This window comes from Mirounga angustirostris, unplaced genomic scaffold, assembly GCF_029215605.1.
Source record: "Mirounga angustirostris isolate CCGP_5_RB_7025 unplaced genomic scaffold, mMirAng1.0.hap1 SCAF_11, whole genome shotgun sequence".
Classification (NCBI taxonomy): domain Eukaryota; kingdom Metazoa; phylum Chordata; class Mammalia; order Carnivora; family Phocidae; genus Mirounga; species Mirounga angustirostris.
In genome coordinates, this window is record NW_026991719.1 from 100292051 (window position 1) to 100310611 (window position 18561).

General features: G+C 42.3%; 1 protein-coding gene across 1 annotated transcript in view; it reads left to right on the forward strand.

Moving 5' to 3' along the window:
• Positions 1-18561, forward strand: part of GRIA3 (glutamate ionotropic receptor AMPA type subunit 3) — a 276653-nt gene that overhangs the window by 246850 nt on the left and 11242 nt on the right. Inside the window, exon 13 of the mRNA XM_054509090.2 lies at positions 5305-5552. Coding sequence (XP_054365065.1) covers positions 5305-5552 — 248 coding nt within the window. The remainder of the gene's footprint in view (positions 1-5304; positions 5553-18561) is intronic.

Sequence of the window (18561 nt, forward strand, 5' to 3'; positions counted from 1 at the left end):
CTCTTCTATTTCTTAAAGCCTGTTCCTCTACTGATTCCAATTGGATGTTCTGTTGACCAAGTGGATATTCTAATTTAACTCTTAGGGAGGCAGAAAGCTTCATTCACCAGGTCTCCCTAGTAGCAGTGTTCTGGTTAATGGGGATTTTAATGTATGAACCTCAACTAAACTACCAAACATAAATTTTAAAGGAAAATTTGCCATCCTACCCATTTTTCTTCCAACAAGTTTTTTAAATCCAAATCAAATGGGAACGACTTTTATTGATGACAGTCCATGGGCATTCACCAGGAATATATCTGAAGACCCAAATACGTGAGTAACACTTGAACATATCATTCCCTCCATGAAATGAAGTAATAATTCTGTGACTATGGGACTAAAGTAATTGATAAAGCTATTAAATTCTGCCACGAAAACAAATTACACTTTCTGTACTATAAAAACATGTAATGGTTTCAGCACTGCCTGTGTGCCAGGCACTGTTCTAAGTGAGATGCATGTATTAACTCATGCAATTTCTCCCAAGAATCCCTTGAAGTAGGCACTTAAAAAAAAAAAAGTATCCCATTTGATGGATGAGGAAATTGAGACACACAGGGGCTTAGATAACTTAATGCACCCAGCAAGTGGGATTCAAACCCAAGCACTGTGACTCCACACTCTCAATCACTGTGCTATACAGTTACCTTGTATTACCTGGGTCTCCAGAGGAATACTTACGCACAGTGATGAAGAGCAACCAGCACTGCAAAGACATACAAAGTCGGAGTGGCGGGCTAAGTGCGGTCACTGATCACGTTTCCACGCATCAACCTCACTGGGCCCAAGATTCAAATCTCCACTCAACAAAAAGGCAAATTCCTCCATACGGTTGACCTTCATGATTTATTACAAATAGTTGGAACAGTGACTGTTGAGTCCATGAATGCTAGAGCTCTGCTTTATCTGCTGTTTTGGATTCATCTGCTCCTCCTCCATTCATGGGTTTCTCCGTTTTGGATCTCATATGCTAATTATCTAGTAGTGCTAAGAGAATTCCATGCAGCCTCTCTGCATACCCCTCGCTCATTCCTTCTTAGGTACAACATGGTACTCTGTGGGACGAAATAGATGAATCATGGCGGGTTTGAGGAAAATGAACTTGCCCATAATTTTTTTAATTTCTCCCAGATGATTGAGCTAAGATTCAATTCCTTTTATTGCCTTCAGTATTTCAGCCAAAATAAGACAGACTGCAAAAAAAAAAAAATGCTAGTGATTTTTTTTTCTTCTTTTTGATCTAAATGTTAGATTGTCACTTAAACGCTAGTTAGGAAGACAAACGTTTCAGCTTAATTTTTCTCACTTATGAGCCATTGCTTTTTCCCCTTTTTAACCTAGTTCAGAATTCAGTCATTAACCAGGACCCAGTCATTTCTGCCACTAACTAACTTTTCATTTACTGCATTCATTAATATCTGCTGCATGTACATCACACACATTTAAAGTGCCCACTTCGAGCAGTGCCATTTATTCTCCTAGACATTCATCATTACCTAAAAGAATAAACCTTTAAACCTGTATCAGCAATCAAAGAGCTCAAGTAAATGATGAAGTAAATGAATCCAAATTATAGTGTATTCGGATCAGAATTCACAGACCCCTTTGCCCTTGCCTTATAAATTTATCTTTGGAAGCCACAGCCTGTTTGCAAATAGCATAAGACACAAATTGGCCTACCCTCCTCCCGCTTTCACTCAGGTTTGATCAGGCGAGATGAACACAAAATACCTCTTTACAAGTGCAAAGAGATATGCACCTACTACGGTGTTATCTCTAATACCAAAAAAGAAATGGGAACTGACCTAAAAGTCCTTCAATAGAAGATTGTGTAGATAAAGTATGGTATAGCCATACATTGAAACGTTCTGCAGCTATCACAAAGGAGATGTGTTTATTCTCATAAAAATATAAAGAGATGCAAGGGAATGATAAAGACCAAATTCAGTGTAATGGTTACTTTTGGTCTAGAGGAAGGGTATGCAGTTAGGAAGGGGAATATAGTCAGACTTCTTCATAATGTTTTGTTGAGTTTTGTGGCAGATACAAGGTGTTCTTACATTATTTTTTTTGTATCTTTCAATGCATCTGAATTATTTACTGTTTTTAAAAATTCTTTGAGCCACTGACTAGGAAATTCCTACTGAGATAAAATTCAGTCATTGAGAATGCATTTCATTGTGATGTTTAGAAGTTGTTTTATGTGTCAGATGAGGATAATGTGATATGGAATGAGCATAAATGTTGATGGGTGAGATTTCAATCTTAGAAGACCTGATTATTAGGGGAGAGTTACTGGTGTGGACAAGAAAGGCAGACCACGTGGCAAAAACAAAAACAAAACAAAACGGATTACAAAGCATATATCCTGATTGGTTCAGCTGGAAATTGGATCCAATGATCTTAAGAGTGACTTCAGCTCTAGAATTCTACAGTGCTCTAAAACTAGTGCTGGTAGCCATTTTTCACCAACCTTCCAATACCTTTGACCAACAATCTAGATGTCACCCTGATCAGGCTAAGCTTCAGTTATTAAGCAAATATATCTTGTGCTGGCTGCCAAGAGGGCTACCAAACGGAATCAGGCATGGACTTTGTCCTCAAGAACACCCAGTAATGTGAGTAAGACAGTCACATAGCCAACTCACCAAAATGCATTCCAGTAAGCTCTGTAGCAAAGGTATGAGCAAACGTGCTTTCAGAGCACCCAAGAAAGCACTTCTGTGGGACCAGGAGAGAATCAGGAAAGATTTCACAGAAGACATGATATTTGCTCTGGACCTTGTAAGATGAATAGGGATAATTCAGGCAGAAGCAAAAGCATAACCAAAGGCATAAGACGTGAAGTTGTGTGGCCTATTTCAGTGAACAGTGAGTAGTCTGATGTGACTAGATCATAGGAGAGTGTAGTTCAAGATCATAAAGTCTCTTAAATATCATACATAAGAGTCTGAATTTTGTTCTGTAGGTTTTAGGGAACTATCAGGAGATTTTAAAGAATGATCAGATTTACATTTTGGAAGGATCACTGGAAGATAAATTGAAGAGAGAGATGAAGCCAGGAGAGCAATTAGGAAGCAATGTAGTCCAGACCAAAAAATGATGGGAGCTTGCTCCAGGACAATGGTAATGAGGATGGAAAGAAGACAAAAGGACAGATCCTACATTTCTGTGTCAGAATAAACATGGCATAATGAGAGGCTGAGGAAGGTGCCAAAACCAAACTTTCTAGCTTGAATGTTAGGTGGTTTACTGATAGAATTTAGGAGAGCCAGGCTTTCTAAGAAAGATAGTAAGTTTGGTTTGGAAATGTTTAATCTCAAAGTGTCTATAGGACCATCAGGTGGAGATGTCTATCGGCAAGGCTTGTGTGCTGTCTCCCCAAAACATATCTCTTCTTTCTACCTCCATTGCTCCCAACCTAGTCAAAGCCACCACCATCTCTCCCCGGACTACTAGAATAGCCGCCTAACCAGTCCCCTCGCTTCCACTCTGGCCCACCTTAGAGTGGATTCTCCATAGAGCAGCCAGAGTAATGTTTTAAAACTTTAAATCAGATCTTATCACACCCCTCCTCACAATCTTTCGTTTCCAGTCAGAATAAATCCAAATGTTTTACCATGACCTACAGGGCCCTACAAGATCTGACCTCTGATTATCATTCTAAACTCCTTTCCTACCATTCTCCCTTTTGCTCATTTGGCTTCAGCCATATTGGCTTTTTCTTTTTCCTGTTCTTTTTGCAAACCAAACATGGAAACCATATTTTCAATCTCAGTGAACAGTTTCAGTGGCTCACTGAGGGCCTCAGTGGGGGATCTGATTGCCATAAACACTTTCCATGGCCATAGCTCTGGGAGCTGGAATTACTTAAGCTGGCCTCAAGAAGGTTGTCAGCCAAAATCCAGAGGAGAGCAGCTAAATTAACAATCAAAAAACCTGAGGTCGGGGCCAGGAGAGCCCATAAAATGACACTTGACATCATGGCATAGGTTTCTAGTTTCTACCGTGCTTCCTCACCTCTGGTCAAATAGCACTTCAGAATTATTCTGTAGGGTTTTCATTCCTAAGGACCTAGCTCCCAACTCAGTTGGAAGTTCTGGGGTCATTGAGATCACACTCCCTTTATATTCTCCAGAATGCCTAATACAGAGCTATAAGCATTTAGTACATGTTCTAAGGACCACCTGAATTGAGATGAAATTTAATGGCATTAAATTCAAAATCCAAAATGGTAAAGATGAGGGAAACTTGGTTTGGCAGGAAGAACTAAAAGTTGGGGTTTGGCCTCCACCTGAGTTGAAAGAGGGACCCTATTCACTCTCTATTATATTCTTCACACCCCCAGTAGAATGCTTTAGATATAGCAGATGCTCAAGAAATATTTGTTAAAAGGATGGATGAAAGGCTAAATACATGAATGCAAACTCAGGCAGTGTTGTGCTAGAAAATAATGCTCCAATGACTAGAAGCAAACCGTGTGTCTTTCCATTCTGTCTTTGTCAGATATCTGGGGTACCATGTCTATCTCTAGGCAATCTAATTAAAGAGAGGCATTGCTAGCTCAAATCCTATGGGAGATAGACCAAAATTGTGAGCATTCTGGAAATAGCTTTAGACATCAGTGGAGTTTGACCAGACGAAGAGAGGGTTTAACAACCGCCATCATGCAGAAGCAGAGATGGGATTGCCTTGCAGAGCTCCTGCAGATAGTGATAAAGGTTGGGAGTTACAGAGAGATAAATTTCAGCTTGGAATAAGAAAGGACTTTCTTCCAATAATTGATGCCCTGTGCCGGAGTGGGCTCACTAAAATGGTTTACTCTTCCCTCCAATGGCAGTTTTTTTTCAGGCAGGTAAAGGTAACCAGAGAGCAGGATATCATAGGGGAGATTCCTGAATGGAGAGGAAGATTGAACCAAGAAAGTGTTTTTCAAACTAGATTGCAAACCCATTAGTGGAGCCACAAAATCAATTCAGTGCGTCCTGACTTGTGTGTGTGTGTGTGTGTGTGTGTGTGTTTGCAGTGAATTAGAATAGGGTGGAAAATATCAGAGAGCATCACACATCGCAAAGACAAGGGCAGTTTTGAGAAACCGATTGTGGAACCACGCTTACATATGTATGCGTGTACCTACCGGGTCACAGTGTGGCCTGCTCTTCTTCCTGCGAGCGGCAATTGAGCACGTTCAAAAACCACTGTGCCGATGCCTTTTCCAGTGCTAATATCTGGTAGCTCTAAGAATTCTTCTCTCTGTTGCAGAGGTCCAAAATTGCAGTCTATGAGAAAATGTGGTCTTACATGAAATCAGCAGAGCCATCTGTGTTTACCAAAACGACAGCAGACGGAGTGGCCCGAGTGCGGAAGTCCAAGGGGAAGTTCGCCTTCCTGCTGGAGTCAACCATGAATGAGTACATTGAGCAGAGAAAACCGTGTGATACCATGAAAGTTGGTGGAAATCTGGATTCCAAAGGCTATGGTGTGGCAACCCCTAAAGGCTCAGCATTAAGGTGGGTGGAATAATATAACAATATCCGTGTTGTTATAGTATTCCACCTACCCTGATGCATTTTGTTGTCATTTTCTTTCTTGTGGATTTTGAGGTAACTTTTAAAGTTTAAAACCTACACTATTCCATGGAGTTAAATAAGACGGTAAATTATGGTTTCATCGATTTAATGCATCCATTTTTTTTTAATGTTCTCTCTCTGTGTTGTCCTCTCTGACTGTTTGTTGCTGTTTTAATTTTACAGTTCAACGGCTTTTTCAATTTAAATGGTAAAAGCCAAGTTATGGTGCCATATGTGACGAATGTTAATTGCATGGATGTGGTGTTCTTGTTACTTTTTTTCTCAAAGACGATTTCCCCATCCCGCACACTTCAGTTTTGAGCAAATGTTATCCTCCATGCCACCTTCCAATATTTAACCCTGTATTTGCTGTACAGACATTTTTATAGCTCCACGTTCTGTGAAATTTAGCCAATTTGTCCTCTTGTGCTCCTTTTTATACGTTAACGATTTCCTAAGCATTTGTGCATTTTCTTACAAGTTATGTTTTATCGTTTCAAGAAATGCTGTTAACCTGGCAGTATTAAAACTGAATGAGCAAGGCCTCTTGGACAAATTGAAAAACAAATGGTGGTACGACAAAGGAGAGTGCGGCAGCGGGGGCGGTGACTCCAAGGTCAGCCTCAATGTCACCACAACCGGGTACCCTTAGTGACGAGTAATCGGCAAGACTGTTATCTTATTATTGAGGAGAGAGCACAAGACTCACACATAAGGTGGAATGACCAGGTTATTCCCCTGCCTGGCAGCTTTGGGAACCAGAAAGACTCCAGGGCACTGCCCGCATTTTTGATCTAACTTGGGTCCCTTCTTAAACTCCCAGACAGAGGCTCCCCCTCCACACCCCTCCCTTCCCCTCACATGCCAGACTGGTTGCCTTATGAAGGCCATAGTGTGGGTTTCATCGGCCTAGGCTTTCAAGAGCCCCAGGCTTGCCTTAAGACTATCCCTGCCTGCCTCACACCAGTGGTGTGAGAAATCAAATCTACCTACTGAAAAGTCAGGTTACAGCCTTTTTTTTTCCCCAAGGCATGACGGTTGCTCACAGAGGTTGGTTGGTTGGTTGGTTGGTTGGTTGGTTGGTTGGTTGATTAGAGTTGGCTTCTTCAATTATGTGTATGAGTGATGAGATGGTGTTCTTGATATGTGATGGCCTGTTTAAGCTGGCCCCACTTAACTTGAAAGCCAAAGAACCAGCTCGGTTTCAAGTTAAATGGGGTCTTTCTTCAATAGGCCACCCCATATCCAGATTTGGCAAAGACATTCTGTATATTTAAACAAGTGCGTCGTCTGTGATACTCCATGTGTATAAATCCCTGATTTGGCTTCTCCTTAGCCATGTTCTTGGTTCAGGTAGGTCTAATTGTTATCCAGGCTGCCTTCATGAGAAAATCCATCTTACTTGGCATTCCTTTGGCTCCACAATGCTCTTCAGGGCTAGAAAGAATGAAACGAATAGCATTCATCCAAGCAACAAGAAATAGGGGCAAGCTCGGAAGCCATGATACTAAGTAATGGAAGGACATGTTGGGTAAGTACAAGAGAGGACCTGAAAACAAAATCCTCCATGACCCAAAGGGCATGTGAATTATATTGAAGCATGTAAGATCAACTCTTGTACAACCAAGATACCCATGGGCATCTTAAGGTGAAGAACAGTGTTTCCCACACACAGGCCAACAGACAGGCAAGCCAACCCTTTTCTCCTTCAGAGACAATGGTTACACCTCTGCTCTTCTCTTTCTCTCTCCATTTCTCAGGATCCTGATGGAAAAGTTAGTTGGCCAGTCTGCAGTATATTATGGGTTTGGAAACACTGATACAGAGCACTTTCAAAGAGATAAATTCAAATACAACTTTCTTCAGCCCATAATCTTACCACGCATTGGCGAGGTCTTTTATTGTAAAACCTTGATTAACCAGAACTCATCTAACCAGTACCCCAACTAACTGAATTTCCCCTCCTCAGTATTCCACATTGATGAGAAAGCAGCAATAGTACCAAAAAAGAAGAATTCTGCAAGGAATTGATTTTTTTCTTTTAAATCACTTGCCAAGAGATGACCTATGGTTAGGTCACATTCAGCTTTGTCTCCCATATCTTCTCTCCATCTGGATTGACCCTCAAACATTAGAGGCTGCTTCCCGGAGGCGAGAAAGTGGATACAAGCATTTTGGGGGGGAAAAAACCATGTTGTTAGCCAAGAATGAAACAAAATGAGTACTCTTAGTGAAAATTCTATTCCTCCCTTATGGATTCCAATTAATCAAGGTTTTACTGTGTGTCAGAAAGCAGTAACTTCCTTTCCCACCAGTGTGAACCGATAACATTGACAGCTTAGCCAAGCTTTCGGCTCAGTTGAGTTTGCAGGGGCTAACCTGATGCCTAGAGCAGTTAGCACCTTCTTCCTGGTCTTTTTCTCGTGTTCTTAGCAAGCCACGGAGAACCTAATTTTCTCACTCAAGTGAGTTGCAGAATGAAAAGTGAGCTGGATTGGATACACTGCTCTCGTGACTCCATCCTTCACCCTCAGCGTGGTTACAGAGGAGCCATGGACTGTGTCAAGATGCCTCTAAAACATCCACATGATGCCAAGTGCCCAGAAGTTTTCAAATAACCAGATGTTTGCTGTTACACAAACCAAAAACAAATCTGCATGTAGTTGGCCGAATTTTTACTTTTCACCCCGAGGTTTTGGTATCCTGAAGACCCCTAAAACTTTAGACCGGCTCTTTGCTAATTACAACCAACAATCAAGCTTTTCTCTTTTTCCTCAGCTGATACTGCTGCAAGGTTATCAAGTAACCTTATTGCCAGCCCACGATTTCCAGATGATCTGATTTTCGATATGCAAGTAGGAAAAACAGTTCAGTAGAGCCTAAATGTTTCCAGCTTCTTTGACACTAGTGCTACCTGCCAGGCATCTTTCAAAATCACTTGTTTCGGTCATCCCTCCAGCCAGCCTTTTGAAATAAGTCAACCCCTTTCTCAGCTATGGATAATAGTATGATGAGTGCCGCATCTCCAACGATTGCTTATTCTGTTTCCGGATTACCAAGGAGTTTGCCTTTGTCCTCTCCCTTCTCGCTACCTGCTGTTTGCTGAGAGTGAGCAAGAGAAGGGGCAAGAGATGAACTTGAATTTGTTTTTACCACTATTTGGTGGTGACGCCAAAAGCAAATCAGTGGAGAAGGTAGAAAAGGCAGCGAAGCCCCGTTAATCTGGAGCCCTCAGATTTACAATTTGTGACAAACCTGACAGGGACCAGTGGACTGTCTACCCGCATAGCATCAAGAAAGGGGCCAGGAGAGGTTTGTTAAGCAAATGAAGAGTTTAGATTGTCAGTTGAATTTCTTCCTTAAGAGAACAAATTTTTTTCACAAACATTGCAAGCATTCGTTAGATAGCATCATATTTATTACAAATCTATCTGCTAAAGTAGTTCTCACAAGGACCTCTACTACGGCAGTGTATTATAGTGAGTTTGAATTACAAAACAGACCTAAAGTAATAAAGCTGTCATTCCTCAAGCCTGTTTGGTAATTCAGGACTTTCTCATTGAGACAGTCTTTCCTCTATGTTAGTCCAAATCAGCGAGGTTTGACTGTATTAGTAAAGTGGCTTGAGAATTACACTTCCGCATTGTATCCCATCCCCAGGTGACCTGACAATTGACTGTTGAATGTACCATCATTTCACGGAGAGTGAGACCCAGAGATGGTGGTGACTTTGAGATGGTCACACAGCTAATGCTGTCACAAATCTCTGCTGACTTTCAGGGTCACCTCTTGTGATAATATTGCAGACAGCAATTGATCACATAGACCCATCCAATGAGCAATGCAAAGCTGATTGCATATGAGATATTTCCACGAAAACCAGGTTCATTCTCAACTACCTTGGTTACAAGGCAATTGGCATATTTAAGCCATTTCAACCCTCAGTGCTGATTACTAAAAATGACAATAATCACAAAGCCTGACATTTATGAGTGCTTTTACTTTTTCAAAAACACTTCCACACCTATTATCTCTGAAACCAGGAGAGGGAGAAAAACCTACAATACTTATCTCTGTTTCTCTCCCGCAACCTTAAAATAATAAGTGGGCAATTATGTTAAATTGTTGACTTTTCCCCCCTGGCATGAGACATCATGAATTTTCAGCCTACTCTCAAAAAGTTACCCTTCTACGGAAGGAACCGACAATTTTTCAGGCTGTTTTAAATGTGCACATGCTTAAACTAATGCAACAGATATTTATTTTCTTTCATTTCCCTGATTTTATCTCATTTTCGGAATGCAAGGAATTAAGACAAGGTCAGCCACTAAGGTGGCCCCTGCACCGAAATCCTGCTCTGTTTTAGCCATTTCCTGAACCTGGGCTAATAGGACACAAACAAATCAGACCTGATCCTTCCTTGATGGACTATAAATGTACAGCCAAGGATCATGAAAATTAGAGCTGTGGTTTGGGAATTTTTTAACCTGCAAGTCACCCTTTTGTGTTAGTGCGTTATTACAATGTGTTGTGTAAATGCGGTAATTAAGAGCCAGTAGGTTGTTTCAGCGATAAACCCAGATCACGGGGGGGGGGGGTTGTGACATAGCCAGTGAAAGTCTGTCTCTGTAAATCACGGCAGAATAGGGATTTAGCTGCTGAATTACCACATAAGCACATCAGCCTCCCTCCACAGCTGCCTGTCGCCTCAAACTCAAATTCTTCTGATTCCGCCCCCGCTTACCCTGCTTCACTCCCTTAATCTTGGGGAAAGGGCACCAGCTTAGCTTTCCTGTGTAGCTGTACCTTCCTAGAGGGGGTCTGCTCTATGAAACAAGCTACCTGTGCCTGGAGGGACAAGACTTTGTAAGCCCTCCCCCCACCTCACCCTAAAATTGTCCCGGCTTTAGTTCTATCCAGGAATTTAGACTTCTAGTGTCCGTCTTTTCCAAGCTGACAATCAGCACGCTTTGTGTGCTTAGGGGAACACTGGAACAGAATGTTTCAATGGAGCCACCCTGAACCGCTTGTCTGGAAGGAGAGTTGCACGACCAGTGCCTTACCTTGCAAGGCATATCGGGAAGTAAGGGATGACGATGGGAGAAATGCAGTTAAACTTTGATTAAGTAAAGAAATGGTTGAGTGATCATTATGATTTACAGAACCTCGTTAGAGAAATGCAGCTTTGTTATCTTCAAAACTATATAGGGACTAGAATAACCACTGTGACGCTAGGAAAGCATTTAGGGAACTTGTTTTCCTAAATTCAAAAAGTGGCTTGCAATTAAAATTAGTTGTGTTTCTTTTCATGTGGGTGCTTTCAAAGGACCTAAAAAGAGTTTGTTCTCTTAAGAAATTCAAACGCGTCCTTCCTTCCTATCACTAGCAATCATGTTTTTGATCTCCTGCATTTGCTTAGCAAGTCTCATATTCAAAGACAGTAAAAAGTTATACTTTAGAACAGCCTGCTTTCAAATGCCCTCAGCTTCCTATTTGGTGGCCCTTAGCTGAATGAGGTGATACTATGTTTCCCATATGTATAAATGAGATCCTCAGTTTTGTGTGTATTTCTTCTTCCGTGTATGTCTACAATCCTCCTCTCCTATGCCACCGTCTCTTAACCACTTCTCTTCCACACCCAGAATTCTTTGACATTCTTGGGCCTTGGGTCACGGATGTGAATCTGCATCTGCCTTTTACCTGCAACAAGATGGACCTTTTATTGGCAGAAGCCATCCCTAAAGGTAGACATTTTGGATGCCCAGGGTTAAGATGGATCCCAATGACTCTTTATTGACACTGTTATGTGTGTAGGCAAGAATCATTACAGATCGATGGCACTTCCTGGGTCTTAGAAGAAGTTCCTGTGAATCACCGAGACTGGTTTGGGATCAAGGAGTAGGGTGAGTATATTATGCTCTTCGTTGGTTTGCATGTCTCTGTGCTGGTGCTGCCTCCTGGAAGTATGAAGAACCTGACAGTTTTCTTTGCTGGTAGTGACTAAATTTGCTCCTGGAACTTTACTCAGGTCTTCTTCCCAAGAGCAAACCCTCACTTTCTCTCAAGTGGCTGCTTCAAGCAAGGGACCTTTTTTGCCTTAAGAACTGAACCAGTCCAGTGACTGCCAAAACCACTGATTTTTGCCAGATGGTGTTAAAGAATCAATTCTACCACCAGGAAAAAGTTGTAGTCCAGAAAAAAAAATTGTTTTAATTAATCCATTCTAGCGATTTTTTTTTTTTTTTTTTTTTGGCAATTGCGGGGCCTTAACATGATTTCTATGATTAAGACGTGATGATTTGCCTTTGGTGTTATCCTGATAACTTGAATGTGTTTCTTATTGACAAATAATGACTAAATGTTCAACACCTGAGCTACTGAAAGAGCAGCAGGAGAGAAAAGCCTGCAGGTAAGAATGCTGTTATACAATTGCCGACAGGAGAGACACGGCCACAGAGGCAGAGTGAAATGGTGTGTGTTTATACCCTTTCTGCCCCACTAAGACCAAATCATTTGGTTTCCTTTCATCTGGAGAGAAGGTTATAGAACTACACTCTCCGAAAGGCAAGACAGCCATGGAACCGAGACATGAAAGATTTGAAATGATTGAAATATATGCAATGAGGGTGGGAGTTGAAGTTGGTGGAGAAGGGTGGGGGCAAATTTATGGAGAACAATGGAAATCCATTCTCTTTTGACTTTCTAGAGAGCGGTACAGCATTTGGCCCTTGGCACGTGAGGCAAATCCCCATTGGTCGCAGGTGGCAAAAGTGTGTTGCACACTTTAAAATTCCCTGTAAAGCTGAATTTCATCTGGCCTTGAAGGAAATATTTCTCAAAATACAAACTGAAGGCAATAGCATACTTTGCATCTAAAAAAGAGTGCGAGCAAGCAATCAAGAGAGAATGAGAGGGAGAGACTGAGTCTGCTGGTGTGTCTTATGTAGCCTCACTGCTGGAAAGGGCAGAGAAGTGGATGCTGGACTGCGTGCTAGGAAAGTATGGAATGTGTCCTGGCCTGGCAACCAGTAGTCAGCTTTCGGATCTGATAGATAGACCCCATTTGTTGCAATCTAATGGAGCATAAGCTAAGACTGATTATTTTTCTATGGGTCATGCTCAAGAGAGGGCTTTTGGGGAGAAAAGAAGATGCCAACACCCATCAGATTAAACTCTCGATGAACATTTTGCCTAGAGTCAGGGGCATGAACTCGACGTCTTCAGAAACACGTGTCATGTGAGTTTCTGATCTAACATGAGATCGGTTTCTGTCTGTCTTGTCCGGCTAGGTTTTTCTTTCTTGGTGCCATTGGAATGAACTCAAGGAAACACGTTTATAAGTCATAAAGCCCAACCAAATTTGATAGTTTGAGTTTTTAATGGATCTTAAAACAGAGTTTTCAAGTGCATCATATCAATTATGACTTGGGGAAGTATCTGTGGCCACGTTTTAACCAAAACTGGCTTCTCCAGATGCTTAGCATCTTCCCTGAGCTCCTTCTCTCTATCAGGGACAAACGGAGTAAGAAGTCCTCCCAAACAAATTGGGTTGTGTGAGTTAGTCCACAACCAATAATGGTTTTGGATTCCTGTTCTAAAGGGAGAGGTTGGACAAAGTCCTGGTTTTGCCGAAGTCCATCAGTGAAATTCACAACTTGTGGACTCAAGGGGTCTATCACTTTGAATCTGAGAGATTACCGTCTGGAAATGCACTGGCTTTACTCACATATCCACAAGCGACTTCTGGAGCTGCTTCTTTAGCATAGATGCTCATTGATAGGTTTCAGTCACTAGCATTGTTAGGCCCTTAGTAAAATGACTCACAGCTTTCAACTCCTCATGTTATATGCATGCATTATTGAATTTGCTCTTTGCACTTGTATTAAATTATGGTCTAATTAGCAAGGAGTTAAATAGGTTTGAGCTACATTTGTGAACTACATAGATATAAATTCTCACTCAGAGGGAGCTTCTAGCAGCTAAGCTCTGCATAACTCTGCAAATCATTGTAGCTGCCCCTGGGGACTGAGGGTTGCCTGGGTGGCCAGAGCCCAATAATGCCAGCAGTTGTATGGAACATGCTCCCAGGTTGTGGAGAAAGCTCAGGCTGATCCAAGGGTAGAAGGATTGAAATGACTTAAATCCTCATTCTCCTAGAGTCCTGCATCCAGAAAGCCCTGTGAAAGAATTGGATAGAGACTTTTTTTTTTAAGGGCTCCAGATTCTAGTGTAGCCTAGGGCATATATTGAACTACGATGACCTCTAACAGCTAGTGTATGGAGAGGTGACCTGTCCCACGGTAACCAACAGAAAAGAATATAAAGGACCTTAGAGTAAATCTAATTTTATCTAGCAAAGAATCTTCTCTTGGTTGGTCATCAATTGGCTTCAACTTAATAAATCAAGACCTACCTGGGCAGAGATGTCTCTAGCTGCCTATCTACACATGCCTGTGATTTCCTGAGTGATGCTAGGAGTTTTTCAGAAAAGGCGAGGGAAGCAAGTGAGCAATTGGGAAAGGTGACTTGTCCCCATGAAAACCTGAAATATCTTCAGTAGAAAAACCAGTGAAAGAGAGGATGGCAATCCTCCCTCCACTGGGCTGAGGACAATTCTAAGAAGTCATTCAACAGGAAAAAAATCACTAGGTACCAAGAAGCAAGGGTCAGTAAGTTGAAATGAGGTTTAGATGAGGCATGTGGTGAGGGGAGGGCTTCCAGCTTAGGTTGTGATAAGCTTCCATCGTCATCATCCAGAGGTTGTGTTGTTAGAGCAGGTTCCTCACTAACTATGCAAATACATCACCCTTACTCATATATTTCTTTTACTTCTCTGTGATCTCCTTGTCTGTCTCTGTAAGCTACGTATTTACATGTGTATCTACCCCTCCTAAGGGCACCATTGAAGATCTTCTGGCATCATTAATTAAACAGGCATTTGCTCTTTAGGTGTCCCTGCTTAGAAAGGAGAAGTGAAGCCATTCAGAGCAGAACCTATCCCATAGTCTCTTGGGCAGATAAATCGTACTGCCCCTGGGATCCTGTATTTTTCAGGCTCAGAGACATAGCCACAGTACAGATTTTTATATCAACCCTTCCAGGATCACCATTGGGAGGAAGCAACTTGGTCATTAATTCACTAGGCCATTTTTTTCTTCCTTCCCACTCTGGGGAAACTCAGCACCCTTGCATCACTCTCCCCACACTTCTCTGTTCTTTGTTCATGGCTCCAAACTACCTATTTTGGGGTATTTCCTGAACTCAAAATTGAAAAATAAATAGGACACTTCTTTTGAAATATATCAAAAATTTAGTGACTGTGTTTTTTTGTTTTTTTTAAGTAAACAGTTTCTACGTTCACAGTAAAGGAAATGGTCTTCTTATCCTAAAACTGTCTCCATATGTAACACTGGCCATCACTAAGATAACACTGACCCAGCTGGCACATGCCAGGAATAAGCTGGAAACCTGGACACCCGCCACCCAGGCCTGGATGCCTTGGATTTGTGAGCACCATCCTTTGTAGCTGAGGTCCTGCCAGGTGTGGATGGCAGAGATAAGCAAAAATCTGTATCAGCCAGTTATGGGTTTTTTTTTCTTTTGTTTTTTTTCCAAAGTAGGACTCATTTTCAAAACATTATGAATTACATTACTACCTCTATTAAAAAAAAATAGATGTCACTCCATGACTGTTCCCCACGCTCAGGAAAGCTTCATGTGCTTTCAAATGACGCTAATTCACCTCTGCTCTTATGCTCTCCATCTGCTCACCAATCCATACACATCTCTATGACTTCAGGTGCAGCGGATCGTTCTCTTCTTAGGGGGAGCTTTACACTCTTCCTGCCTGAACAGTTTTTAAACAAAACGGAATAGAGTGTTGGAGTTTGTAAATAGTTACTCTGGTCCATGTCCCATTTCCCAAAGAAGCTTTGAATTTTAACAAGGAATGTTGTGCACACTTAAAGGTATGCAATTCTCAGGACGGAATTTCAGGTCCCTGTGAGGAAAATATTTTTGGAGCGGGGGACACTCCCCAGACCCCCTGAAAATACATCACAAAGCTCTCCTGTTCTCCCTGAAAATACATCACAAAGCTCTCCTGTTCTCCCCCTCAGCCTCTGGACCCTTGCCTTTGTCTTGGGAGGGCTGTACCCAACAAAACGTTCACAGCAAGCCCGCCAAAGGGGACAATGCCTGACTAATCTCCATGATAGGAATCTGACCTAGTTTGTTTAATTCTTTATGTTCTCTGTTGAGGTGAGTACAATAAATATTTCTGACTTATAATTCTCTGAGGTATCAGTTAAGGGCCTGCAGTAACTGCTCTGAAGCCTTCCCTTGGAGACCTATGGCCACCAGATATGCCCTTGCTAGGTTGATAGCTATGTGGAGTATGGTGGTCCCCAAAGACAAACTTCATTAGGAACATCCAAGCGCAAAGAACAAAAATAAAAAGGACTGCCACCCTTTCGTGTGTTCCATTGGAAAATGCACTGTACAGAGTTGAACAGATATTCATTTGCCCTCTGGCCTGCGCCATCATTTGCTGTGTAGGCTTGAGCAGGTTGCTTAAACTATCTGTGCTTGGGTTTCTTTACTTACCAAGTAGAGGCCATAAATCTCCCTTCTTAGGGTGATCATTAAATTCGAACAATAAGTAGAAGTATGATAATTTTGTGAGATCCCAGGCTGAAAAGCAAAACGCTAAAAGAGAGTTCTCTATTCAACAAGCATTTGTTGAGAGTACAATTCTAAGCGGAGATACCAATATGTAAGCCACGGTCCCTGCTCTGGAGAAGCACACAGTTTAGGGGGAGTTACGAGACATGGGTACAGATAATAAGGAGGGGAGAAAATACTGAGGTGGGGAGCGAAAATGGCTTCATGGAGAAAGTGACATTTAAAATGACCAAATGCCCACCTAAATCCTCTTCCTGTAAAAGCTCAAATTGTGCGTGCGTTCGTGCGTGTGTTGGGGGAGGGTGTCAGCACATGCGGTTGGGCAATCCCGTAAGGTACAGTAAGAAAGAAAATCCTGGCAGTTTTTCTCTGTCATCTCAGGAATATATTCCACCCCACAGTGACAAACAGTTCTAGGAGATTTAGGCCCTTAAATCATTTTCTTTTCTTGGCAGCTATCCTAACCTTGTTAAGTGGCATTATCTGTGATTTCTGATTACAGCTTTTATGCTCCTTGGCTGTGCTGTTGCTTGAAATGTTTGTTTTTCTCCTTCATTTTTATTTAGAAATTCCCAAACACACATTGGTTCCCTGCCAGATTTCATAAGCCCTGTGATTTTTTTCCCCCAAAGACTAAACTTCTAAAAGTATATCATTTGTCAGGTTTCTCTAAAGTCCTGGGGCACCGGATGAGGTCTGGATGCTCGAAGGCAGGGTTTCTCAACCTCGGCCCAGCTGACCCTGGGGGTTCGGGGTGGGGGGCTGTCCTGTGCACGGTAGGGTGTCTAGCAGCATCCCCAGCCGCTATCCACTAGGTGCCCGTGGTGTCGCCCCACTCAGTTGTGACAATGAGAAGTGACTCTAGACATTGCCGAATAGCCCCTGGAGGACAAAAGGACCCCTGATTGAGAACCTTTGCCCTAAGGTAACCTCCATGGTAACCACGGAGGCCACAGACGTGGAGAGCAGTTAGCAGCCTTTCTGTGGAGGCCACTGGATGGCCTTGGGCAGGGACAGGCCATTTGTCAGAAGTTGCATTCTAAACTGCTGACATACTGAGCCTGGGTTTGGGCAAGAGTGGATGGTGGCAACCTAGGATAGGCCCCGGCACAGGAAAAGCTTTCCCTTCTCCCAAACCGATGCTCCGCAAACTTTGCTTTGTCCCAGGACCCCTTAAAAATTATAGGGAACTCCCAAAAGATTTTATGTGTGTTATACCTACTAATATTTACCATTCTGGAAATTAAAATTGCATTTTAAAAGCATGTATTCATTAATTTATTTTAAAATAATAAACCCAACATATGTTAACATAAATAACATAGTTTTTATGAAAACTGACTATAGTTTTCCAAAACAAAATTAGTAAGGAGTGGCACTGTCCTATGAGTTTGCAAATCTCTTTAATATCTGGCTTCGTAGAAGAGAATAGGATTCTCATTTCTGCTTTTTCCTTCAATCTGTTGCAAGATCACGTGTCGTGAAGCCTCCAGGAAACTCCACTGTGCAGCAGGAGGCAATAAGAGTGAGAAGGGCAAGGAAGGTCTTAGTATCATTAGAAAAGTAGTTTTGATCATGGGGACCCTCTGATGAAAAGGTTTCAGGGATCCTCTGGGGGTTCTTGGGCCACACTTTGAGAACTATCCCCCTAAACTAACATGTAACACTCGTTATCAATGTAGCTCACTTAATGGTTGACAACCTTCTTTAAAACCCGGGCTCTCTAGGGAGATATCTCTATTTGGACCATAGCGTGAGTGCCTTTAATCAGACTGCTCTGTTCCGGAGATCCAGTAAGAGCCACTGTCCTAAGGAAATTGAATGAAGTCATCTGAAGAACATAGTAACTTGAGGGAGGACAGGGACCGGTAAGGGCTTCGTCAGAGAGCAGCGGGAGGACGCTGCGCCCTGTGCAATAAGAAAGGGGGAAGCACAGAGAGGAGAAAGAAAATGCTTTGTACTTCGTGCTGTTCTCCTGATGGAATCAGGCACCCAGGTGCCATTGGGAAGCATCCCCCCACCACCAGAGCCTGGGGGCCAGTGCCTGGCTTAAGGCATAGGACTGGGGGTGAGCTGGTGATAAAACAAAAACTAGTAAGGGGAAAGAAGAAACAGAAGGGGGCCAAACAGTGGGAAGTAGGAGAGAAGGCCGTTCCAACACTGATCTCGGGGCCATAGATGGCCTGTCTGTCCTTTAAAAGTCTTAGACTTGGGGCACCTCACTGCCTCAGTCAGTGGGGCGTGCAACTCTCCCTCTCAGGGTTGT